A 25,434-nucleotide genomic window follows, 5' to 3' on the forward strand; every position below is an offset into this window, starting at 1 on the left:
ATTGGCCGCGGGGGCCGTCGGTCAGCGCTTGTTTTCGGCGGCAGTGGGTTGGGTTGCGCCGGCTGCTCGCTGGCTCGGCGGGGCCGTGCGAGGAGGGAGCGGCGGGCGGCGCGGCCGGGCGGGGGCAGCGCGCTGAGTGCCGGCGGCGGCGCTGCTGCTGCTGGGCCCGGCCGCTGGGGTCGGGTCGAGGCCGGGCCGGGCCGGGCGGACGCCGGGGAGGGGAGGGTGGGGAGGGCCGGGAGGGGAAGGGGCGGCGGGGCCGGGCCGGGCCGGGGGGTCCCGGCCGCGCGGAGGAGAGCGGAGATCGGCGCCGGGAGGACCGGAGCGTCCCGGCGGCGTTGGGACCATGACTCTGGAGTCCATGATGGCTTGTTGCCTGAGCGACGAGGTGAAGGAGTCGAAACGAATCAACGCCGAGATCGAAAAGCAGCTGCGGAGGGACAAACGCGACGCACGGCGAGAGCTGAAGCTGCTGCTGTTGGGTGAGGGGCGGCGGGCGGGGCGGGGGAGGGCAGGGCTTTGTGCGAGCGGGGAGCGGGGGAACGGGCGATAACGGGGGATAACGGGGGATAAGGGGCGATAAGGGGCGATAACGGGGTCGGCGGGGGAGGAAATGGGGATGGGAGAAAGGGATGGGATGGGATGAGGAACGGGGTGGGCTGTGGGATTGGGGATCGGTGATAATGGGGGATGGGGATGGGAATGGGGGATAAGGGATGGGGAATGGGGGTGGAGAACAGCGATAATAGGGGATGGGGAATGGGGGATAAGGGATATGGAACAGGAGATGGGGAATGGGGATATGGGGTGGGGGTTAAGGAATAGGGAATGGGATGGAGAACAGGGATAGGGGATAAGGAGTGGGGATGGGATTAGGGATAGGGAACAGGGGATGGGCAGTGGGGGATAAGGGGTGGGAAATGGGGGTGGAGAACAGCGATAGGGAATGGGGAACAAGAGATATGGAACAGGAGATGGGGGGTAAGGGATGGGGAATGGGGGATATGGGATAGGGGTTAAGGAATAGGGGATGGGGAATGAGGGATAGGAGATAAGGGATAGGGAATGGGGATGGAGAACAGCAATAGGGGATAAGGAGTGGGGATGAGAATAGGGATAGGGAATGAGGATGGGGAATGGGGATGGAGAACAGTGATAATAGGGGATTAGGAGTAGGGAATAAGGAGTGGGGATGGGGATGTGGGATAGGAGATGGGGGGATAAGGGATATGGGATAGGGATTAAGGAACAGGGGATGGGCAGTGGGGAATAGCAGATAAGGGATGGGGAATGGGGATGGAGAACAGTGATGATAGGGAATGGGGAATAAGGGATATGGAACAGGAGATGGGGGATAAGGGATGGGGAGTGGGAGATATGGGATAGGGTTAAGGAATAGGGGATGGGGAATGGGGGATAGGGAATGGGGATGGAGAACAGTGATGGGGATAGGGAGTGGGGATGGGGATAAGGGATATGGAACAGGAGATGGAGGATAGGGGATGAGGAATGGGGATAGGGATAGGGAACGGGATGGGCAATGGGGATGGAGAACAGTGATGGAGATAAGGAATGGGGATAGCAGATAAGGAGTGGGGATGGGGGGTGTGGAACAGGACGGGATAAATGATAGGGAAGAGGGGATATGGAAGAGGGGTTGGGGAATGGGGGATAAGGGATAGAGAATGGGAAATGGGGATTGAGAATGGTGATAGGGGATAAAGAATAGGGGATGGGGAATAGGGGATAAGAGAAGGATAGGGGATAGGGAGTGGGGATGGGGAATGGGAAATGGGGAATAGAGGACAGTGATTGTGGTTAGGGAATGGGGATAAGGAACTGGAATGGGGGGTGGGGGTTAAGGAATAGGGGATGAGGAATGGGGGATAAGGAGTGGGGATAGGGATGGAGAATGGTGATAGAGGGTACAGGATAGGGAATGGAGAATAGAGAATGGGGATAAGAGACAGGGATAAGGAATAGGGGATGGGGAGTGGGGGAACAGGATAGGGGTTAAGGGATAGTGAATGGGGGATAGGAAATGGGAAATAGGGGATAAAGAATAGGGGATGAGGGGTAGGGAGTGAGGGGATAGGAATAAAGGATAGGGAATGGGGAACAGGATGTAAGGGATAGGGAACAGGGAGTAGGAGATGAGGAATAGGGGATAGGGGATAAGGAATAGGGGATGGGGAATGGGGATTAGGAGATAGGGAATAGTTTCCTGTGGAGATGTTCAAGTCTCATCTGCATGCCCAGCTGTGCAACCTATTGTGGGCACCTGCTGTAGCAGGGGTTGGGTTCGATGATCTCTTGAGGTCTCTTCCAACCATTGCAATTCTGTGAATAGGGGGTGGGGGACAGGGAGTGGGGGATAAGGAGTAGGGAATGGGGGATAGGGGATAAAGAATAGGGGATAAGGAGTGGGGGACAGGGAATAAGTAATAGGGAATAAGGAGTGAGGGACAAGGGATGGGGAATGGGGCTGTAGGGCTGCCACCGCATGCATGTAAATAATGGGCTGTGGGGGAATGCAGGGCCAGGGGGGGCTGCCTTGAGGGAGGGGAGGTGCCCTGTGGGGGCTGGCAGCAAACCCACGGGTTCACAGAGCAGCGTGCAAGGAGGAAATGGCCGTGTGCTGAGGGTGAGGTCTGTAGATGAGCGACTGCAGGAGCATCCGATCAGCTCTCAGCCATTCCTCCGGGGCAGAGAGCGATGCTGGAGCCCCAAAGGAGGTGCTGGTGGTGGTTCTGTATGGGCACCATTCCCACGTGTGTGTCTGTTCTGCTGCTGGAACACTGCCCTGCTTCCAACAGGGGTAGGAAACAGGAAAGTGAATCTGATGGTTGAAGTCATTGGCTCCGGGTCTGCAGCGAGGCGCAGGTGAAGGGTGAGGTGCATCATTGTGGCAGAGCAAACACAAAGCTTTGTGTTGGCTCAGTGAGGCCCCATCCTCGGGATGCCAGCCGTGCTGTTGCACAGTGGTTGCTGTAGGCTGGGCGTTGCTTTGAGTGCTGATTTAGGGGCTCTGAAGGCTCTGGGTCAGTTCCTTATGGTGGAGGACAGCCTGGCGCCGTCACGCTTCCTTAAAGCAGTCCCAAAGAAGCAGTTGTTTCAAAATAGGTTGGAGCTATAGGCTGATCTGGGTTAAGATGATCCCACTGGATCTAAAGATCACACTTCAGAAAAGAGATGGAAGATGCTCAAGAAACCTTTATATATATATGTATATCTATTTTTCTTTTCCTGAAGCAACGCTTGCAAACAAACCAACCAACCAAAACCTCCCCAAAATGACAGGGGGGTGTTGCTCCCCCAGTAACAACGGGGTTTAGAGCATGGTGGGGGGGGGGGGTGAAGCTCTTTGTGGTGTTTGCTTTCAGTGGGTGCAGCTCTGCACATCGCCCACATTACACTGTTGCATTCTGCCTCCATTAAGGAGCTCTGCTGTGGATTTCTGCTGTCTTGGGGTGAGCTCGGAGGTCTTCAATCACTGATATCATTGAGAGGGCTTTTCCCACACAGTCTGAGAAGGGTTTGGATATGGGAGGAGCTCCAGAAGCAGTGATGGTTTTTTCTTCTCAATGGCAGCTGTTGGATCCTATCACAGTGAGGAATCACAGTGCTGTTCAGTGCTTAACCCAGCAGTGAGAGGGTTTTGTTTCAAGATATCACGCGTTGCTCATCGTTGGCCTTTTTGTTTTATTGCTGGGGTGGCAACGGGGGGAGAACCTGCACACAAAGATCCCCTGGCATCGCTCAGCATTGGGGTAACACTGCTTGGATTCACCTGTTGGGTTCCTGGGGGGCATCGGTGACGGGGGGGGGGGAGCTGTGCTGCTCCCACGTGTTGGCAGGAGGCGCGTTGAGTTCAGCTCCTTGCTTTGTGCACTGCCATCCCAGGAGGGTTTCTGCCCTCATGCAGTGCAGGAGGCGGCGCCGCTTGGAGCTGGTGACGTTGGGTGTGATGCTCTGCATTATTGATGGCCCACACGAAAGCAGGAGGCAGCTTTAAAAACCAAAACCAACCTCCCCCCCCCCAAAAAAAAAAAAACAAACAACCCAACAACAACAACAAAACCCCACGTAATAACATTAAGAGGCAGTGATGGAGCAGCAGGAGGCTCTGTGTGCCAGCAGCCCGGCTCTGGAGCAGGTGAACACCGCTGAGGTTTGCTTCGTGTTTTCACTATCAGAATGCTTTTCCTTTCCTCCCTTCTGGTCGCTGTGGTGAGAGGCGAGGAAGTCTTTCTCACCACAGCACACCTAACCACAGAATATTTCGGTTTCCAGTCCCCCTCCCTCCCTCCCTTCTCTTCTGTTTGCTTTCTGTTTGAGATGGAGCCGCCGCTGCTGCATGGTGGTTGTGATGTTAATTCCTAACCTCGGAGACAAAAAAAAAAAACCCCACAACTCAGTCTGTTGGTGGAGATGGGGGAGAGTTTGCCTGTTTATTTTAAACACTCCGCTTCTATTTATAAGCTGGCTGCTTTTATTTGGGCTTATTTATTTGTTTGCCTTCTTAGCCTGGTGCTGGGAGAGTGAGTAATTGGGGATTGGTGGCTGCAAGGGGTGGAATCTGCTTTGGTGCACCCAGCTCTGCTTGGGCTGGGGTGAGAGCGAGGGCTGTGCTGGCATTTGTGTGCATTTGTAGGTGGAGATCCAAAGGGTGGCTTGCTTAATGAGATAGCTGTTAATTGGGGGGGTGAGGGGGGGGGTTAAAGCTGTCTCTTTGGATTCAGCATCCTGCATCCGGGTGGCTGGGCTGGGAGGTGGATGTTGGTGCTGAACGCTGCTGCTGGCTGGGTTTGTGCTCAGTGCCGTGTGATGTGGTTCACACAGCACGGGGAGGTGGTGGCTGTGTGTCCCTTCCCCAGAGCACACCGTGTCTGCATGGAGTGCAGCTCACTGGGCGCTTGCCATAAAACCGAGTGAGCAAAACAAGCTTGCATCACGACTCAAAACACTTCTACCTGCTGACGTTTTTTTCCTTTCAACTTCCCAACGTCGTCTTATGTAAGCTGTTGGCTTTCCTGACTTCACCAACGGGGCCACAAACATAGGAGCTGCCCAGGTGTGCAACCAGAGGCCGGGCTGCAGCCACTGCTGCTGAGCTGCCCTCCAGCTGCTCTTAGGACCTGGCACTAAACGTGTGCAATAAGGAACCAGCAGGCTGCTGGGGAGCTGGGCAGAGCACTGCTGTGAGCAAGGTCTGACTTTGTTCTCCCTGTCAGGCACTGGGTTTAACTCTGTCGTATCCAAAGGCTGCAAGAGGTTTCTGGGGTTTGGGGGAGGCAGGATGCAGCTCCTGAATGCAAATCCCAGAGTGCAGAGTGCAACCCTAGAATGTAATCCCAGAGTGCAGAATGCAACCCTAGAGTGCAGCCCCAGAGTGCAGAATGCAAGCCCTGAATGCAAACCCAGAGTGCAGAATGCAATTGCAGAGTACAGCCCCAGAGTGCAGAGTGCAAAGCCCAGAGTACAATCCTGGAGTGCAGTTTGCAGCCCCAGAATGCAATAGCAGAGTGCAGTTTGCAGCCCCAGAATGCAATAGCAGAGTGCAGTTTGCAGCCCCAGAATGCAATAGCAGAGTGCAGTTTGCAGCCCCAGAATGCAATAGCAGAGTGCAGCATGCAGTCCCAGAATGCAATCTCAGAGTACAGAATGCAAAGCCCAGAGTGCAATCCTGGAGTGCAGAATGCAACTGCAGATTGCAGTCCCAAAGTGCAGAATGCAATTGAAGAGTGCAGTTTGCAGCCCCAGAATGCAATTGCAGAGTGCAATCCCAAAGTGCAAAGGGCAGACCCAGAGTGCAGAATGCAACTCTGAAATGCAATCCCAAAGTGCAGAATGCAGTTGCAGAGTGTAGTTTGCAGCCCCAGAATGCAAATCCTGGAGGGCAAAATGCAAGCCCAAAGTACAAGATGCAAAGCCCTGAATGCAAACCTGGAGTGTAGAATGCAATTAGAGTGCAGTCCCAGAGTGCAGAATGCAAAGCCCAGAGTACAATCCTGGAGTGCAGAATGCAACTCCAGAATGCAATCCCAAAGTGCAGAATGCAATTGCAGAGTGTAGTTTGCAGCCCCAGAGTGCAATCCTAGAGGGCAGAATTCAACCCCACAATGCAAAGCCCAGAGTTCAGAACGCAGGCCCAGAGTGCAGAAAGCAACCCTACAGTGCAATCCCAGGCTGCAGCCCCAGAATGCGACCCCCAAAGTGCAGAATGCAATTGCAGAGTGCAATCCCAGTGTGCAGAGTGCAGCCCCACAGTGCAGAATATTGCAGCTCAGCAGTGAGGATTTCCATTTCAGTCCTGAGGAGCAGACGCCGTTTCATCTCGTGCTGCTTGCAGTTTCCAGGCAGATGCTCTGACTGCATGGTGGTGGCAGACAGATGAGCCATTCCTCGAGCTCTGCAATCCCTTAGGGCTGATTTTTTCCTGCTGCATCCCACTCTTCCCCACTGCTGATGCGTGGGCTGTAAGGGAAGCAGCCCTCCTTGCTGCACGGTGGTTGGAGCATCTCATGGAGTAGCTGGGAGCAGCTCAGGTGTGACGGGGCCCTTTGACGCAGTGCGTGGGGGAGTGGCTGTAATGTGAGATTTGGGAGAAGTAGCAGCCTTGCTTCAGAAGGCTGCAGCAGAGGACAAGATGTCCACCCTGTGCTGGAGCTGTGGGATGGCACTGGGATGGACAGTGAGCACTTGGATACAGCAGCAGGGGCTTGGAGGCGTGATGGGATGCAAGCATGCTGTTCTCTGTACCAAGCCTTGCTTGCCGTGGCCACTAATGCTCTCTCTTGCATCCTGCAGGCACTGGGGAGAGTGGAAAAAGCACGTTCATTAAGCAAATGCGTATCATTCATGGCTCAGGCTACTCTGAAGAGGACAAAAAAGGTTTTACCAAGCTGGTATATCAAAACATCTTCACTGCCATGCAGTCCATGATCAGGGCCATGGAAACCCTGAAGATTCTGTACAAATACGAACAGAACAAGGTGAGTTTCTCTGCATTTCTGCATGTTTTAAGGCTGTGGGGATAGTGGCGTTTGGCTCCCAGGTTTCTGTTTGCTTGGGCCCTTCTGCACTGTGATCTCAACCTCCCCAAACTCTTCCCTGTGTTATTTCTTTATGTGCTTAAAAGCAGCTGTTTATGGCGTTCTGTTGATCTCTAACTCCATTTGCTGCCTTTGGCTGAGGGCTGGAGCAACCTTCCACCTGGAGGAAGGAATCCTTTCCTTGCTCAGGGTCGTTTGCATGCTGCTCTGTATGGCAAATGGGGGAGCAAGGAATTGGAACTTGATACACAAGAGAGGCTCTGTGTGCTTATTTAAAGCACCCAGTCTTGTTGCCTGTGCTTTCTTTCCTTTGGCTGGCTTGTTGTCACACCTGAACACTTTGATCACTGCTCCTGCAAGCTATCAATCTGTGATAAGCACTGACCAAAGGTGCTGCCTTTCTTGAAGGGTTTTGGTCTCACCCTCTGCTTGAATCACAATTCTGTGCTTTGCCTTTCCCTATCTTGCCTCTAGGGTAATCCCTTCCACTCACATCTGATCTGACATCATAGTTATTTAGGGAAGGGGGGGTCCTGTTGAGTGTGCACCAAGAAATTAGGTTTCCTGGCATTTTGCTTCTGCATGCATGGTGTAATATCTCAAAGTAGAGCCATCTGTAATGTGTTCTGTCACACAGCAGCACAGAGCTGGCGTTGGTGAGCTGTTTGTAGGGGTTGGGTGGCCTTTGTGCCTTCAGAGAGGTTCTGCAGCTTCACCTCCACTGCAGTTGGGGTCCTTCACAGTGGGCATCCTGCCTTGGGAACTGCTGTGAAACAAACACGTGGAACTTTAATTTCTCAGTGTAATTCAGTGTCTTCAGTGTAATTTCTCAGTGTAATTCTGGGTAAAATGGAGCTGTGGTGTCTCAGCCGGGTGATTTATCACTGCTCACTGCTCTTTGCCTGCAGCGTTTGGATCCTTGAAGTCATAAGGAAAGGCCTTATTTCACCTGAGGGTTATTTTGCTGTGATTTTTTTGCTCTTCCATCTCCAGGCCAACGCAGTCCTGATCCGGGAGGTGGATGTAGAAAAGGTGATGACATTTGAGCAGCCCTACGTAAGTGCAATTAAAACCTTGTGGAACGACCCTGGAATACAGGAGTGCTATGACAGAAGAAGAGAATACCAACTTTCTGATTCAGCTAAATAGTAAGTTGTACTCACCAGCACGTGGTGCTGATGCTCTCACAAATAGAAACTGCCCAGTTTCTTATTTTTCAAGTTACAGGGTTTGTTTCAGAGGGTAAGAACACTGCAGCGGATTCCATTACGTATTTAATACATTTAATGCATATTGCTGTTTTCACTGGGGTAGATGAGTCTTGGTAGTGCTTTAGACAAGCTACACGTGTTGGGATAAAACCTATAAGCCAACAGTTTGCCTCTATCAGCACAAAATATCCTTGGGCAGAGTTAAGATGAAGGAACATTGGGTAGCTGTAAGTGTTAATCTGGCTACAGAAAGGCCTGGAGCTTTGCAGGAGAAAGGGGAAGCTCTGTTTCTTTGGGGACAGGTTCAGATCTGGAGATTCCTTCCCAGATTCCTTCCTTCCTTGCTGCTTTTCGTGTGGGTTTGAGGTGTTCTGGTGGGTGATGGAGGTGCTCACACATCTGCTTTTAGGTACAGGTGAGGGTGGAATCTCTGCTTGGTGCTATCTGTGTGGCTGTGGCTCTTAGGCAGCAAAATATTGCTTATTTTCTCTTCCCATTGGCCCTCTGGCCTTATTGTTCTACGTAGATATTTAACTTACCAACAAAACCTGAGTACAGAGAAATGAGGACTGTTCACCTCTGGCTGTTAGCACAGATCCCTTCATGACAGAAAAACTCAGGTGAATCCTGATACTGAAACAGAAGCATCCCCTTCATTAAAGCCTCTCTGTAGTAAAGTTGCCTTCCACGCAGAGCTGACAGATCCATCCTTAATGCCTCCATTCACCCTCCAGGGGGGATGGCTCCCGAATTCCTGCTTCCCAAAGGCACATTTTGATGTTCTCCACGTCACGTTTCAGATCCCTCCAGTGACTAACTCTGGGCTGGGGGCAGTGGCAGTGTTTAAAGCTGTATATTTCTGCTGCAACCTGAGGTGGTGCTGCTTGTTTTTGTGTTTGCTGCAGCTATCTCAGCGACGTGGATCGTATCGCTACCCCAGGATATCTACCAACTCAGCAAGATGTGCTACGGGTTCGAGTTCCTACGACTGGGATCATAGAGTACCCCTTTGACCTAGAGAATATTATCTTCAGGTACTGAGGGTGTGTTCGTGTTACAGCTGAACTGAGAGGAGAGTGGCTCAGTTTTGGGTTCTGCGTTGCTTTAGCGTCCAGCTGCCCCATTTAGGGTTGGTTTGTGCTGTGATGTTGTGAAGGATGTGCTGGAAGGGGGTGGTGCCATCTTTTATCTTAAAGGAAAGCTCCAAGAGGAAGCACTGACCATCAGGAAGCAGGACCTGCTGAATTGAAGGCTGGTAGGGCTGCTGAGCTGCTGGTGGCCCCAGCCAGGGGTGGGGGACGTGCTGTGGGTGGCACTTGGAATGGGTTTACCTTTGAGGTTGCTTGAGCAGCTTTGGTTGTTTGTTTCTCCTTCAAAAAGAGCCTTCCTCCTGTGTGTGATGGTTTTCTGTGCCCTCAAAACTTGCTGCCTCTGCTGCAGCAGCAATATGTGGTTAAGCCAGGAAATGAGCATGGCATCTGAGGGCACAGTGACATGCAAAAGCAATTTTCCTCCCTGCTTCTCTGCTGCCGGTTCCCATCTCCACCACAACACTGCCATTACAAAAGAGGAATTAAAGAAGCCTGCATCCCATCTCTGAATCCATTCAATTACAGATGTACCAAAATTACTCTCTCTGCTCTGTGAGATGGTCGTGGGTTTATAGCAGAGCTGTGGGGATTGGAGCCATTGTGCTGAGCTTCGGGTCTCACCAGGTAACTGCAGCATTGTGCACAGGTGGGACTCAGGGCTGAGGAGCCAGGCTGTGTCACTGTTGCAGAGCACGTTCTAGAAGGTTTTGTTTCCAAAGCATGCTCTGTGAGGAGTTCAGAGGTAAGCAGGTGCTTTCACAGGAAACAGCAAATAGTTTTTGGTTGGGCAGAGCAGAGTTTTGAAGGACAGCTGTTTAACAAACCAAAGTGCAACTGAAAGGGCAGTGGTGATGTTTGGGTTCTGAGTGTGATACTGCACTCCCGTGGGCATCTCTTCTGCTTGATTTTGTCTGAAATGGGATATTTTGTGAACTCGATGGCTTTGTTAGCAAGCATGGTGTTACATCCCCATTCTGGCTTATCCATATGGTAGAGTGGCATTTGTTCTCTTTGCATGCTGGTCCTCTGCATTCAGATGGAGAATTGCAGCTGTTTCTGTGTTCTCCTCTTCCACAGAATGGTGGATGTTGGAGGTCAGAGATCAGAACGGAGGAAGTGGATCCATTGCTTTGAAAATGTGACTTCCATCATGTTTTTAGTAGCACTTAGTGAATATGACCAAGTTCTGGTGGAGTCTGATAATGAGGTAAGCCAAAGGGAGGAGCCTTGCAGGGGGGTGGTGGGGAAGGAAGGATGTCTGTTTGCCTTCTGGGAGCCTGGTAACAAAGTGCTGTGCAAGTAAGAATAGTTGGCCTTCAGCTCTTCCTATTGTGAGGAGAACATGAGCCTCAGTGGGTCACAGTGTCATTGAGAACAGGGCATGCATTGTACATTCACATTATCTGTACTTCTCAAATAATGGGGAATTACCCTGAAATTGCTGAGCCCCGTGTGGCTCAGAAGGCACTGTGCAACTTGAGGGGATGCTCTTAGAATTCCCTGTTCCTGCTTTCCTCTTTTCCTCACTTGAATCCCTTTGTGCTGTGGCTGCTGCTCTCTTCATGCCTGGTCTCTGAAGTGGCAGTACTCAATTTTGACACCTGCTAATAGATCAAAACTAATGCCAGGAGGTGGAAGTGGGCATTGTTTCGTCTCATAGAGATGAAAACATGCAGTAGCTCACACAGTACCACGGCCTTTACATGACTACAGAGTGTGAAACGACTTATAAAAGTCTCTGATATTAATGATTTGCCAATCAAATGAGGCTCGAGTTCATCAGACTTTGCATTTTCTTTCCATTTACCTGCTCCAAATGAGCCAGCACTTAGCTGGGACCGAAGTGTGCTGTGTGCAGGAGCTGAGCTGTTGCTGCAGGCAGCAGAAGGGCACCTTAATCCTCATCTTTACAAACTGCTTTCTTGTTTCAGAACCGGATGGAAGAGAGTAAAGCCCTCTTCCGAACCATTATCACTTATCCCTGGTTCCAAAACTCATCAGTTATCCTCTTCCTGAACAAGAAGGATCTGTTGGAAGACAAGATCCTCTATTCCCATCTCGTTGACTATTTCCCAGAGTTTGATGGTGAGTGGCTTCAATGGGGAAACACTTTATGTTTAGAAGGAGGGGAGGGGATGGTTTGGTTGGATTCTCTTAGAGATTGAAGGAAAAGCTCTTTAATTTCAAAGGGAATTTCTCCTGCAATGAGAAACTGTCATGAAAATACCCTGATCTTACTTGGCTAATAGGAATTTAACCGAATGAGCAAATAATGAACCTTTCCTGCAGGATGAGATAGAAAAGATTTTCCCCAAGCCATCATTTAACACTTTAAAATGGATAAAGTCTGACTTTCTTCCCTGGATTCTTGTGCATGTGATCTGTTTTTTCAATAGGTGGCAATGCAGCAGTGTGCTGGGCGTTTTAATGCTCTAATCAAGAGGCAATTTCAGGCTTTGTTTAGAGAGCCTGCCTGGTCAGGCACCCGAGCTGCTCACACACTGATGCTGAATGAGCTCAGATGGCATTCAGTTCTTATTGAGCCCCATCTGAGTTGTGGAATGGTAATACCTGCATGGAACACAGAAAGTCTCACCTGAAGCAGAATTCCTCAGCCAGAATAGCACTGCCCTTCCAGCTCTGCAGCTGAGAGCATTCAGAGCTGTGTGGTAACACACCAGCCCAGGGCTGAAAGCAATGACATGCAGTGGGGAATGAGATCAGGCAGCACGCTCCTCTCCACGCTGTCATGTGCTGCCTGTTGTTATGCATCTTCAGAAAGTGCATGGAAGGAAGAGCTGCAGTTTGGCAAACCAACCGCTTTGCTGCTTTGAAATGACAAATGAAATCTCTCCTTATGGTTTGTCCTCCCACTCTGGGAGTCTCATGCCCCCTGCTGTCTGTGAGCGCTCTGAAATCAGCAGTGGAGAACATCAGGGCTTTGCAGCAGTCTGTGATTGCATGGGTCAAACAGCACGGATTTCCTACAGAGCACAACAGCTGGAGCCCACGTAGCAGAGTCAGGGAGCACCACGTGCTTTCCCCTTTCATCTGAGTGAGGGCTGTGGCTGCTGCAGGAGCACTGCATGGCTGTGAGTGGGAGGGAGCCCATCAGACCACCTCCCAGGAGATGCTCCGTGCTGCAGGGAGTGTGAGAACATCAATACTGAGAAAAGAATATCAGCACAGTGACTCAGAGGAGGTGACTTTTCCTAAGGAGCTGACAGCACCACCGAGTAAATAAAGGCAGGAGTTGCAGTTTTGGGCTCCTTTGAGTTAACAGGGTGGTGAGGATGGAGTTGGCTGAAGATGATCTTTGTTTAATAACATACACTCACATCCTCAAGGGTGTGAGATGAATTTATGTATTAAAAAGAAAGATACAGCTCAATTCCAGATGGCTGTGTGTGAATCCAGGTGTCTGTTGTCCAGCAAACACAGCACAGGTGGGGTTATAGAATGGGCTGGGTTGCAAAGGCCCACAGTGCTCATCCAATCCCAACCCCCTGCTGTGTGCAGGTCACCAACCAGCAGCCCAGGCTGCCCAGAGCCACATCCAGCCTGGCCTTGAATGCCTGCAGGGATGGGGCATCCACAGCCTCCTTGGGCAACCTGTTCCAGTGCCTCACCACCCTCTGGATGAAAAACTTCCTCCTCACATCCAACCTAAACCTCCCCTGTCTCAGTTTAAGACCATTCCCCCTTTGTCCTATCACTATTCAGTCATGTAAACAGCTGTAGACTGTTTATTCCAGAGCTTGGTCTGAAATAACACATTGCTGTCTGTCAGAATCACAGAATGACCTGGGTTGCAAAGACCACAGTGCTCATCCAGTTCCAACCCCCTGCTGTGTGCAGGTCACCAACCAGCAGACCAGGCTGCCCAGAGGCCCCATAGGGTGCCACAGGGATCTGTAGGGCCCCATAATCTTAGAATCATCACAGAATCCTAGCATGGCCTGGGTTGCAAAGGAGCACAACGCTCATCAGTCCCAACCCCCTGCTGTGTGCAGGTCGCCAACCAGCAGCCCAGTGTCCCAGAGCCACATCCAGCCTGGCCTCGAATGCCTGCAGGTCTGGGGCATCCACAGCCTCATCAAACCCTGGACAACAGCTCCTTTCGGAGCAAAAAAGCCACCAGTTCCCAACGTTTGTATGCAAGAAGTGTTTGGGATTTCTTCTTTCCAGCAGCGCAGGAGGAGCACGGTGCTGTGCTGCTTCACCCTGCAGGCTGCACAGAGCCATTAAGTGCTGTTTGTTTGCTGCAGGCCCGCAGAGGGACGCGCAGGCAGCCCGCGAGTTCATCCTCAAGATGTTTGTGGATTTGAATCCAGACAGTGACAAAATCATCTACTCCCACTTCACGTGCGCCACAGACACGGAGAACATCCGCTTCGTCTTCGCAGCCGTGAAGGACACCATCCTACAGCTCAACCTGAAGGAATACAACCTGGTTTGACCCCTTGGAAAAAAAAAGGCATCGGTGGTGAAAAGACAAAAAAAGAGGAAAAAAAAAAAAAAAAAAAGAATAATTTTAAACGTGACAGGAAAAAAAAAAAAAAAAAACAACCAACCAACCACAAAATGTTTTAATTTTTTGATGATCTGATGATTGGCAATTTGTCTGAGCTGTGGAGTGCTCGGTGTTACCCTGGAGTCTCATGTCTCTGTCCACAGAGTAGCTGATTGATTTCCTGTTTTTAACAAATGGCTTTTATTTCACAGTCGATGGGGATATGCCTCATTCCTCCAGCACCTTGCTCACTTCTTAATTGTTGCCAAGCAGCTGCGGCGGCCTCATCTCAAGCTTTTTTTGTTGTTGTTGTTGTTGTTGTTGTTGCTTAGCCACTTTTTTTTTTTTAATTATTTCCCCTCTTCGTTCCCATGCTGTATGTAGACAAAGTAACTTCCCAGCCGAGGTCCTGAAGTCCCTGGACTGTGGGAGTGTGGAATGCTACTGGTCCCTTTGCCTTGTGCTGTAGGGTGCCCTTGGTTTGTGATCTGCTAATCCTGCTTGCTTCCCCCCCTTTCTTTTCCCTTCCCCAGGTTCACTGTGCTGAAACGTTGGGGAACAACAACTGCTCTCCAATGTTGTGCAAACAAAAAACCAAACCCAAAACCAAACCACACACAACAAAAAGGCAAAACGCACCCAAAAAAAAAGAGAGAAGCCATCGCTTTTCCACCCTTCAGATGTTCTGCTTCTGACTTGCTGTCTTGTTTTTTCTTATCAATTGCAAAAGTTATGAAGACCGTGGTTTTGTTTTTAAGTTACTGATGCTCTGTGCGTCGCTGGCAGCACAGAGCTGTGTTTTGCTCATGGACCACAAAGGATGGGAGCTCTTGGAGCGACAGCTGCTGAGCCTGGGGAAGTGCCTGACTCTCACTGTTCGTTTTATTATTTTTTCCCCCCCTCTTTTTCTTACTTTTTTAATTATTTGCATCGTTTTCCTACGCGCACACGCCGTCCCCTCTCACACACAGCAGCTCCCCCTTTGCTTGAGCAGAGCCCACAGCATCCGTGGGGCAGAACCCTGGGGCTCAGGCTGCGGTGCTGCGGCGCTCAGTGCCAGCCTCTCATTCTTCTCTTGCTGCTAGCAGCAAACAAGCCTTGCTTACTGCATTTCGTGCCAGCGTGGTGGATGGCTTGCTGAGAGTTCCCCTGGTTTTTAGGAAGGAGCAGAGCTGGTGCTCGCAGCCTTTGGGGTGCAGGTGGGTTCTTAGTGCAGCGGATGCTCCTGGAGGGAGCGCTGCTCTCCCTGCATCCCCCAGGCATTGGTTGTGCTGCTTTGTTGGCCCTTCAGAGCGGGGTGGATCCTCTCTGGAGGGCGATCTGATGGGATCGTTGTGCTGAGGTGGCCGTGGGGTCGGGAGGTGGCACAGAGCTGCTGTGTTCTGGGTGCCAAAGCGAGCTGTGCTCAGCAGGACGCAGCGCTTCGGTGCATCCCAGCTGCTGAGATGGGAGGACGAGCACAGTGCAAAGCAGGGAGGAGGGAAGATGGGGGACCCGGCCCAGTTCTGGCTGTGCATCTTTTAGCCACCACAAACGCTTGTGTTGTCACAGGTGCTTCTGTTCCAATCCCAACCAGCAGCATTGGGTCCAAACCCACCGAGCGCCTCGTGGGAGGTCGGTGCCACCCGGGGGCTGTGGGCATTTTGTCTGTTTTGCAGACAGAGCACTACGTGGGTGTTTTGCTTTACAACACTACAACCCAGGGGCCGTTGTTCGGAGGGGTTCTGGTTTGCATCCCCTCGTGTTGGCTGAGGGATCCCCAGACAGCTTCACCTTGATCTCATTGCTTGGATTTTTTTTATAGGTTGTTTTTTTTTTTTTTTTTTTTTTTTTTAAATCTTTACGCCAAAAAAAAAAAAGATCCATTTTTATAGAGACCACCTCCCAAAGAGGAGCTCGTGGTCACCTTCGTGTGTATCCAAAGGCTGGCTGTCCCAAGCACAGCACAGCAGCACCAGGCTCTCATTTCCCCCCCCCTCACCCTGAGGGTTCACACTACAACAGGAAACACTCCTGGAGGTCCACGGGTCCATTTCCAGGAGGGAAACTTGAAGTCAATGAGTTGAGGACCACCCCCCCCCATCCCCATCCCCCCCAGAGCCGGGTTCTTTGCTCTCTTATCTCTTCCTACCAATGTCAGCATTGCCTTCGAGTATGGTTCATTTTTTTGTTCGTTTTTTTTTTTTTCCCTTCCTGTGTTTTAATTTTTTTTTTTTAAATAATAATAAATATTATATATATATATATATATATATATCAGAAATAATGAAAAGATATCCCGACAGCAGCGACGACGACGACGAAAAGCAGCCGACCCTGCGGGCGGTGCTGAGTGCTGCCCTGTATGGAGCCCAGCAGAGCTTGTGGGTCACACAGCACCCCGTTTCCTTACGGTTTGTGCCAATGCCCCCCTTTTCTTTAGTAGTGCCAGAGACTCTTTACAAGTGCCAACGTGGTGGAAATTATTTGGTTCTACTTGTATGTTATGGGATCCTTGATTTGAGGCGATCGAAGCATTGTCCTATTGGGGAAGAAAAAAAAAAAAAAAAAAAAAGGAAAAAAGGGGAAAAAAAAAGAAAAAAAAAAGGAAAAAAAAAAAAAAAACACACACAGAAAAAAAAAAAATACTCTTATCGACCGCTGTTTTTAAACCTTGTCATTTGCAATGCATGTGTTGTTGTGTGTGTTGGGGGGGGGAGGAGGGTCGGGGCGAGGAGTTTCTGAATACGACGCCCGCTGTCAGGTTCTATTCAGGCTCCAAACTGTCTCATTCCAGGCCAGGAGTGCGATTGTTTTCTTGGGACGATCCAACTCTGACCGCTGGGCACCAACCCTTCGCTACGGGAATATCTGATGGAAATGGATTTTCATATCTTTCTCCTGAAAAAATAAATTCTCTGTTTGAAATTGGAATAAATTTTGTTCCTAAAAGCCGTGGTGCTCCTGAGTGTCTTCCTTCAGCTCCACCCCTGTGCTGTGTGTAGGGCTGGGATGCTCAGAACCTGGGGGAATCCCGGGTGTTCATACAGGCTGGGAGGAGCAGCCCTTGGGAGCAGCCCTGCATGGAAGGAGCTGGGGGTCCTGGTGGTGAAAAGCTGAGCGTGAGGCAGCAGGGTGTGATTGCAGCAAATGGGATCCTGGGCTCCATCAGCACAGGGGTGGCAGCAGGACAGGGAGGTGATTGTTCCCCTCTGCTCTGCCCTTGTGAGGCCCCATCTGCAGCACTGCGTCCAGGGCTGGAGCCCCCAGGACAAGAAAGACAGGGAGCTGTTGGAGAGGGTCCAGAGGAGCCACAAAGATGAGCAGGGGCTGCAGCACCTCCCCTATGAAGACAGGCTGAGGGAGCTGGGCTTGTTCAGCATGGAGAAGAGAAGGCTGTGGGGTGAATCATTGCATCCTTCAGTACCTAAAGGGAGCCTACAAACAGGAGGGGAGTCAGCTCTTGGAAAAGGGAGATAACAGCAGGATGAGGGGAAATGGTTTGAAGTTGAGGGAGGGAAGATTGAGGTTGGATGTCAGGGGGAAGTTCTTTACAGAGAGAGTGGTGAGGTGCTGGAACAGCTGCCCAGAGAGGCTGTGGATGCCCCGTCCATCCCTGGAGGTGTTCAAGGCCAGGTTGGATGGGGCCCTGGGCAGCCTGGTGTAGCATTAAATGAGGAGGTTGGTGGCCCTGCATGTGGCGGGGGGTTGGAGATTCATGATCCTTGAGCTCCCTTCCAACCCTGGCCGTTCTGTGATGCTGTGAGCACCCGAAGAGGGCACTGTGTGCGTGGGGAACCCACAGCCCTGCTCTGCATCGCTGCTCTGTGTGCCTCCCCTCCTCCCCAGGGTGTTCTGAGCTGGGTTTGGGAGGGCTGGAAGGGATCCCCGAAGGCCACCTGGTTGCCCTCCCTGCTGCAGATGGGCACCCACCGCCCCATGGGGGCTCAGAGCCCCATCAACTTCCCCTGGGTGTCCTCAGTGCATGCACACTGCGTGCTTTGCAGCTCTGCCTGAGCCCCTGCAGCAGGGAGGGCCACCCTGAGCACCTCTGCTGCAGTGCAGGGCGAGGGGGGGGCAAAGCAGGGGGTGCAGCCTGGGGGGGTCCCTCCCCATCCCCGAGCTGCTCAGGGCTGGAGGCTGCCACAGATCCACGTCACCGCAGGGAAAAGGACTTCAAAGCAGATGCACTTTATTGGTTTTCTGTCTTTATTACAACAGAGCTGCAGCAGGAGGGGGGAAAGGAGGCAGGGAAAGGATGGAGGGTGTCACAAATGGGTGGTGAATGAAAGCAGCCGGGTGCCACACAGCAGGGAGGAGGAGGAGATGCTCGCTGCGTCCTGAGAGCTGCAGCCCCTCCTCTGGGTGTGCAGCCCACCCTGCAAACGGGGCTCTACACCAGAAGGGGGATCCCGGGGGGCTTCCCTGGGGAGGATGGAGTGGCAGCAGGAGGGCAATGGGCGCCGCGTGGGGTGAGAGCAGCCACTGCCACCTCAGGACTTCATCACACGGCTGATCCAGGGCAGGTAGGGTCTGATGTCTGTGTAGAAGGACATGCGCTGCCGGTAGGGGTAGGAGTAGATCCCGTAGGCTCTGTTGTTGCACACGAGGGGGCTCCCAGTATATCTCTGTGAGAAGGGTGGAATGGCAAAGGACAGATGTGGGGACGGAGCTTTCAAAGGGCAAAACCCAGTTTGGGAGCAGCACAGCCACTGCTGCATCACTGCTGCATCACAGCATCTCTCCGTGCCCCGCACAGCACCCAGCCCGGCTGCACTGCAGCCCCCCCCCCCACGGGGGTCCCGGCGCACCAACCTCATCAGGAACCCCGTTGCTGCTGCTGGTGGCACACAGGACGTGATCGGCGAGGCCGGGGTAGATGGTGAAGCAGTCCCTCTGTTTGCTGATGGTGACGTTGGCCTCACAGAGGGCAGCATTGGAGGCTCCGCGCCCCCACCCGGCGACGCTGCACGTCGCCCCTCCGGGAAACCTCGTGTTTGAGAAGGAGATGGGCCTCACGCGGTCGTTCACGACGGCTTTGCTTTTCAGCTGGGTGGCAGAAAACACAGAAATGGGCGTTTTGCCTTTGGATGCAGTGTGACCGGGGCTGTCCTCCCCCTCCCAGCCCCCCAGCTCCACCACCGCAGCCCGTGGTACCTCCAGCAGGAGGATGTCGTGCCCCTCCTCGCGATTCGTGTACTGTGGGTGGCAGTGGTACTTCTGCACCTGCAGCTCCTGCCAGCTCTCCTCTTTCCTCTGGATGTCGCAGGCTCCGAGGATGACGGTCAGGGGTCTGAGGCTGTGAGGTGGAGCACAGAGGTGTCGTTAGCTGTGCAATTAGAGGAGGGACGGCTTGGGGATGTGGGTTGGGTTTGGTGGAAGCTGATAGAAGTGTGGATCGCTGCTGCTGAGCCTGCCCAGAGCGGGCTGCTGGGCTCAGTGTGGGTTATCTGCCTCCGGAGCTTCAGCTGAGCTCATTGGGTCCACCTGCAGCAGGGGCTGCCCTGGGGGAGCAGGGGTGCCATAGGGTTGGGGCAGCCCCTTTCCATCAAGCTGTGGGATGTGGGCACTTTGGTTCTGCTGGTTTTGCCCCCCAGACGTGGGGCACAGACACAGGACCGGAGCTCCAGCCCACCCCCAGCTCCTGCAGCTCACCCCACACCGCCCTACAACCTCACCCCATGGCCTCGTGCCGGCCCCACACCCCCTCTCCCTGCCCACTTAGCCGTGCTGAGCCCTCCCACCCCCACCTGGGAGTCATCACCTGTCCCAGAACTCACCTGTAGCACTGCGCGGCCGTCATCACCCAGCCAGGGGCCACCAGGAAGCCCCCGCAGAATCCACCATCCCTGCCCCGCAGATAAGCCATGTATGGCCTGGACTGAGCCAGAGCCCGGCCGCCCCGGTCCAACCGGCTCCAGGAGTGACCTGCAAGGATGAAGGGGTAGATGGGGATGTGGGGATGGATGGGGACGTGGGGATGGATGGGGACGTGGGGATGGGATGGGGATGTGGGGATGGGATGGGGATGTGGGGATGGGATGGGGATGTGGGGATGGATGGAGACGTGGGGATGGGATGGGGATGTGGGGATGGGATGGGGACGTGGGGATGGGATGGGGACGTGGGGATGGATGGGGACGTGGGGATGGATGGGGACGTGGGGATGGATGGGGACGTGGGGATGGGATGGGGACGTGGGAATGGATGGGGACGTGGGGATGGGATGGGGACGTGGGGATGGATGGGGACGTGGGAATGGATGGGGACGTGGGGATGGGATGGGGACGTGGGGATGGATGGGGACGTGGGAATGGATGGGGACGTGGGGATGGGATGGGGCCGTGGGGATGGATGGGGATGTGGGGATGGATGGGGACGTGGGAATGGATGGGGACGTGGGGATGGGATGGGGACGTGGGGATGGATGGGGATGTGGGGATGGATGGGGACGTGGGGATGGATGGGGACGTGGGAATGGATGGGGACGTGGGGATGGGATGGGGACGTGGGAATGGATGGGGACGTGGGAATGGATGGGGACGTGGGGATGGGATGGGGACGTGGGAATGGATGGGGACGTGGGAATGGATGGGGACGTGGGGATGGGATGGGGACGTGGGGCACGGACCCCTCAATCCACCCCACAGCCTCTCTACTCACCAGCCGTGTCCAGAGGCCACGCCAGCAGCAGGATGGTCAGCAGGAGTCTCTGTGGGTGCTGCATGGCCTCGAGGATGCCCCAGGGGTGAGGCTGTGAGTGGGGTCTCTTCCTGCTCTCAGGAAGGATTTATACCCTGAGACGAGACTCCAGGAAACCACAGAGGTCGCACTTCATCTGATTAATCTCACTGCAAAGTGCAAACCTCAGCAATCTGAGAGGGGAATTCAGGCAGCTTTGGGCAATGGTCCACCTCCATGTGGGGTGGATTTGGGGTACCTGGAGCCCTCCTGGACCCAAAGGCTGCGTTATCCCATGGCCTCTGAGCTGGAGGCTGTAGGGAGCGCGTCCACCCCATCACACTGCAGCCCGTGTTGTTGTTGTTTTCGCAACTCTTTGCATCTCTTGATGTTATCATGAGCCTTGCAAAACAAAGATTTCTTTTACATGATGTACCGTCTCCAAGAAGGCCCTGAGGACCCTCCTACTTCTTCTTGGTAGATGCGGTCGGAGCCCAAGGAGCAGCCCCCCAAAACACCACGTAGGTTATGGCTGGCTGAGGGCAGGGAGCTGCACAGCAACACCACTGCTGGCACCACGAGGCCCCTGCTCTGCTGCTTTGGAGCCCTGCTGTGTATGGAAAAAGACACCCTTCTATGTGTTCTTTCTAGTTTGGGTGCTCAAACATGGATCAGGCTTCCTAGCAAGGCGCCTTCTGGCTGTTGGACAATGCCCATAATAAAATACTTGAAGTTTTGGTTAGCCCTGAAGTGATCAGGAAGTTGGATTTGGTGATCCTTGTACGTCCCTTCCACCTGAATTACTCCGTTCTACTCTACTGGGCTCTACAGAACTCAACTCAACTTGATTCTGCTCTACTGGACTTGTCTCCACTGAGCTTGACAACACCAGACTTCACTCAAGTGGACTCTACTGGTCTTGACTCAACTCAACTGGACTCCACTGACTCCAGATGTGATTGTTCCCCATTAAACAATGCTTCACTGCCCCTCCACCCTCAGAAGGATGGCGCCCAGGGCTGCCTCTGTCCCTGGTCTGTGGGGAGGAGGGTTTGGGATACTGCCCATCCGCTGGCCCTATAGGAGGGGTCATGCCCCAAACTGGCAGTTCCTTCCTCTGGTGATGACGAAATGGGCCTGATGCTGGCTGCTGGGAAATGCGCCCTCCCTCCTGCCCCCAGAGCCCTTCTTGAGCAGAAAGCTGTCATTCTCGTGCAAAGACTGCTGCAGACAGAGCATCAAGGAAAAACCTGACGTGACAAAGTGACAGAGATTTGTTTCACACCCTACAGATAAGCAGTTGCAGCAGCTGCAGCCTTTTCACTTGCAGATGTACTGGTTGATAGGAGCTGTTAGCAGAAGCCCAGAGCATGGATCCTTCTTGGTTTCTCCATGGAGCCGTGGTGGCATCACCTCCTCCAGGCAAGGGCAGGGAGAGCGTGGGCACACAACAGGGCTGGACCACGGCGTATTTCAGCCATCTCCTCCCTTTGGCAGATACGGCTGAGTGGAAGCCTAGGAAAGGCTCTGAGAACAGGGCAAGCATCCTGTTCCCTCAAATTGCTCACAGTTTCTGTATGTTCAAAATTTCACACTGGATTTCCCCTCCACAAACCCTCACATTCTCTCCTGGAACTTGCGTAAACATCTGGCATCCTGCAGCAAGGAGCTGCTCTGCCCTGCCGCCTCGCCTATCTTTAGTCCCCAGGTCCTTGCCCAGCCCTTTCACTATGATGCTTCCAGAGCTCCTATCCGTGTCCCTGCTCAGAGAGATGGACACTGGAGGGCTGTTGGCATTCTGAAGGGGATGGATGGGATATGTACGTCGCTTTCCCTTTCCATCCAGCTCATCATAGAATCATTAAGGTTGGAAAAGACATCCAAGACATCAAGTCCATCCATCAGACCATCCCCACCATGCCCACTGATAGATTCATGGAGTCATTAAGGCTGGAAAACACCTCTCAGATCCCCAGACCAACCCCAGCCCACCTCCACCGTGCCCTCTGACCACGTCCTCAAGTGCCACCTCTTCGTGGTTCTTACCTCCAGAGATGGTGATCCCACCACCCCCCTGGGCAGTCCATGCCAATGTATCACCATTTTTTGGTGAATAAATTGTTCCTCATATCCAACCTGCACCTCCCCTGGAACAACACGTGACCATCACCCCTCGTCCTACTGTTGTTACCTGGGAAAAGAGGTGGGTCCTTCTCTGGACCTCAGTGTCTTTGCCATTGCCATCCCACCACGGAGAGGAGAAGCACGACTGACCCAACCCTCCCTTCTTCCCGGGACGAGGGATAAGAAAGAAGAAGGCAGAAATGCTGGGGAATTCAGCTCAGAGTTTACTGGGGGTGTTTCAGGATCAAGCAGGGAAGGGGTGTCCAAGGGAAAGGGGTTCTGCAGTAGTGCCACTGCATTCTGGTGCCACATGGGAATTCTGCTGGGTGACAATGTGGCACCAAAATGGGCCGGCAGTGGGACAGCCATCAGCCTTGGAGCAAAGGGAGGGACCTTATGGGCATCCATTGGGACACTTGGGTTCCCAGGGACAGAGAGGGGAATGGAGCCATCAGTGGGGGCAGGAAGGAACCCAGCAGGTCTCCAGGGCTGGCGCTGCACCGTTACTTCCTCATGATTTGCTTGATCCAGGGTAGGTAGTTGGCAATGCGAGCATAGACACCAGGCGGGCTGTCGTACCCGAAGGAAACAACACCCTGAGCAACCTTATTGCACACCAGTGGCCCTCCGGAATCACCCTGCAGAGAGATGGGATCAGTGGTGGGAGCCTCGTCCTAACAGAGGTGGGCTCACCTCTACCCAGCAGGAATGGCCTTGCCCTTCTCAACGGGATTGACCTCACCTCTTCCCAGGGACTTTGCCTCTACCCAACAGGATCATCTCTTTCCAACAAGAATGGCTTTGCCTCTACACAATGCAATCAGCCCTTCCCAGCAGGAATGGATTTCCCTCTCTACCCAATGGGATCACCTCTTCCCAGCAGGAATGGCTTTGCCGTTCAAAGGATCACCTCTTCCCAACAGGAACGGCATCGCCTCCGTCCTTTTCCCCAGGGCCAGACCTGCTCCTGCTGGCCATGCTCCATGGACCACCATCTCTCCTGGAAACCCCCCAGAAGTGTCCCCTCTGCATCCATACCTGGCTGGAGTCCTTCAGCTCGTGGAAGCTGCCGGCACACACCATGCCGTCGTCGAGGTGTGGGTAGAACAGAATGCACTTCCTGCGGCTGTAGATGGAGACTTTGGTTTCGAAGAGTTTGTCTGTTATCTGGTCCTTATCAATCAGGCCCCATCCTGCTATGGTGCACGAGGTGCCCGTGGGGAGGTAGCTGCTGCTTTTGGGCAGCTCAACGGTGCGGACGTATTTGTTGAGCTTGGCCTTTGCTGTCAGCTGGGAGAGAGGAGGGCTGTGAGCAGAGTGGGAGGAGGATGGAGGGGAAGGCTGGTGGGATGTACAGCCTGCAAATGGGGTCCCACCCCACAGAAGTGGCGGTTGGCACAGGGCGCTCTGCGTGCAATGCTCTGTTTGGTCCCGCTGCCCCCAGCCCTTCTCTGCCCCTCAGGGCTGCCTTGCCTTGAGCAGCATGATGTCGTTGGCCAAGGTGTCGGGGTTGTACGCAGGGTGTGGGTGGTATCTGAGGACCCCGCGGACCTGCTGGCTCTGCTCTGGTTGGTAGATCTCGTGAGCCCCCAGGACGACAGTGATGTTCCTGAGCGTGGCATAAAAGGGAGAGGAGAACCAGTCGGGTCCCACCCCCACCTCCCCACCCCTTCTGCAGAAAGGTGGGGAGAGCTGCTCCAAAACAACCCCAGAGATGGGGAGGAAGAGGAGGATGAAGCTCCTGTGTGCAGTACTCACCCCAGCAAGCAGTGTGCGGCCGTCATCACCCAGTCGGAGGCCACCAGGAACCCCCCGCAGGCAGAATGCCCCACCTTCAGGTACGCCATGTAGGGGTGGGAGTGGGGCTGGGCCTCGTGGCCCCCAATGATCCGACCCCGCAGAGCACCTGCAAGGCACAATGGGGTGAGCCCATGGGACGGAGCACAGAGCAGCAGCCCCGTGCAGCTCTCCTCTTACTGCCATCAGCCCGTGGGCAGGAGAGCAGCAGCAGCAGGGCCAGCAACAGTGGGCAATGGGGACGACACATCTCCTCTCCCCGTTGGATGCTTAGAGCTCTGAGCCTCCCTCCTGCTGCCCGAGGGGTGTTTTTATAGCTTGGAGCATCTGTACCCTACAGCCAGGAAACCATGTGCGATGGGCTGATTGCTTTAATCAGAGCAGTGCAGCATCCCACCGGGCTATCTGCATCTCTGCTGCTCGTGTGCCCACGTGCTCAGGGGCTGCAATCAGTGGAACAGCAGCGCAGCACTGCCTCGGGTCAGCAAATCTTTGTGCAGAGGGCGCAGACCCCACGCACAGCACATCTGTGTTCTCCCAGTGCTGGCTCGCGGGTGGCAGCTGAGCCTGCAGTTTGCATGGGGAGCTGCAGCCTCAGAGGGAGCTGTGCCACCCGGCCCTGCACTGTTAGAAGCTCTCCTTCCTGATTGCTCTTCCCAGCCGTTCATTTTCCCCTCCTGCCAGGCTGTCCCACTTCGCTGCACTGCTTTTTGCTCCTTGGGGCTTCCATCTATCAAATCTTACAGAGCTGCACTCCATGCAGCTGCCGTAAGGAACTGCTTTGAGGGGTGGGCAGGGGAGCTCCAGAGGTCCATTTGATTCTGCGATTGATTCTGTGGTTCTGAGAAGCGTCCGCTCTGCTGCGGAGAGATTTCACATCACTCATCACTGTAATCATCTCAGGGTCCTCTGCTGGAAGGGGCACGAGGGGGGGTCAACTGCTGGGAGAGATCTCTGCCAACACAGAGATAAGGAGCGGGCAG

The 25,434-nt window shown here is 53.5% G+C and overlaps 3 protein-coding genes across 4 annotated transcripts; 1 reads left to right on the top strand and 2 right to left on the bottom strand.

The window, feature by feature from the left end:
• Window positions 1-226: 226 nt before the first annotated feature.
• Window positions 227-16,801, top strand: LOC116236152 (guanine nucleotide-binding protein subunit alpha-11). Of its 2 annotated transcripts, XR_016460230.1 has the most exons (8): window positions 227-482; window positions 6,811-6,995; window positions 8,049-8,203; window positions 9,172-9,300; window positions 10,435-10,564; window positions 11,289-11,442; window positions 13,626-16,263; window positions 16,647-16,801. XR_016460230.1 is itself a non-coding variant. In XM_031604687.2 (7 exons), exons 1-7 carry the CDS (start codon window positions 347-349, stop codon window positions 13,814-13,816), a joined length of 1,080 nt encoding a protein of 359 aa, XP_031460547.1. In that variant the 5' UTR covers window positions 227-346; the 3' UTR covers window positions 13,817-16,801. The 2 variants fall into 2 exon arrangements, 1 of the variants encoding a protein (XP_031460547.1); XM_031604687.2 differs by having other exon boundaries at window positions 13,626-16,801.
• A 1,173-nt stretch (window positions 16,802-17,974) lies between these two features.
• On the bottom strand, window positions 17,975-21,075 carry LOC116236148 (granzyme G-like). The gene is made up of 6 exons (XM_090125894.1): window positions 20,790-21,075; window positions 20,513-20,622; window positions 19,630-19,777; window positions 19,007-19,148; window positions 18,665-18,898; window positions 17,975-18,477 (listed from the first exon to the last, which is right to left on the bottom strand). The coding sequence occupies exons 2-6, from the start codon at window positions 20,574-20,576 to the stop codon at window positions 18,343-18,345; spliced, it is 723 nt and encodes a 240-aa protein (XP_089982020.1). The 5' UTR covers window positions 20,577-20,622; window positions 20,790-21,075; the 3' UTR covers window positions 17,975-18,342.
• Window positions 21,076-22,865: 1,790 nt separating this feature from the next.
• Window positions 22,866-24,751, bottom strand: LOC116236147 (mast cell protease 1A-like). Its single transcript, XM_031604682.2, has 5 exons — window positions 24,632-24,751; window positions 24,413-24,560; window positions 24,128-24,263; window positions 23,693-23,944; window positions 22,866-23,292 (listed from the first exon to the last, which is right to left on the bottom strand). Exons 1-5 carry the CDS (start codon window positions 24,699-24,701, stop codon window positions 23,158-23,160), a joined length of 741 nt encoding a protein of 246 aa, XP_031460542.2. The 5' UTR covers window positions 24,702-24,751; the 3' UTR covers window positions 22,866-23,157.
• Window positions 24,752-25,434: the final 683 nt, after the last annotated feature.

Source organism: Phasianus colchicus, chromosome 28, assembly GCF_987193195.1.
Source record: "Phasianus colchicus chromosome 28, bPhaCol1.hap1.1, whole genome shotgun sequence".
NCBI classification, from domain to species: domain Eukaryota; kingdom Metazoa; phylum Chordata; class Aves; order Galliformes; family Phasianidae; genus Phasianus; species Phasianus colchicus.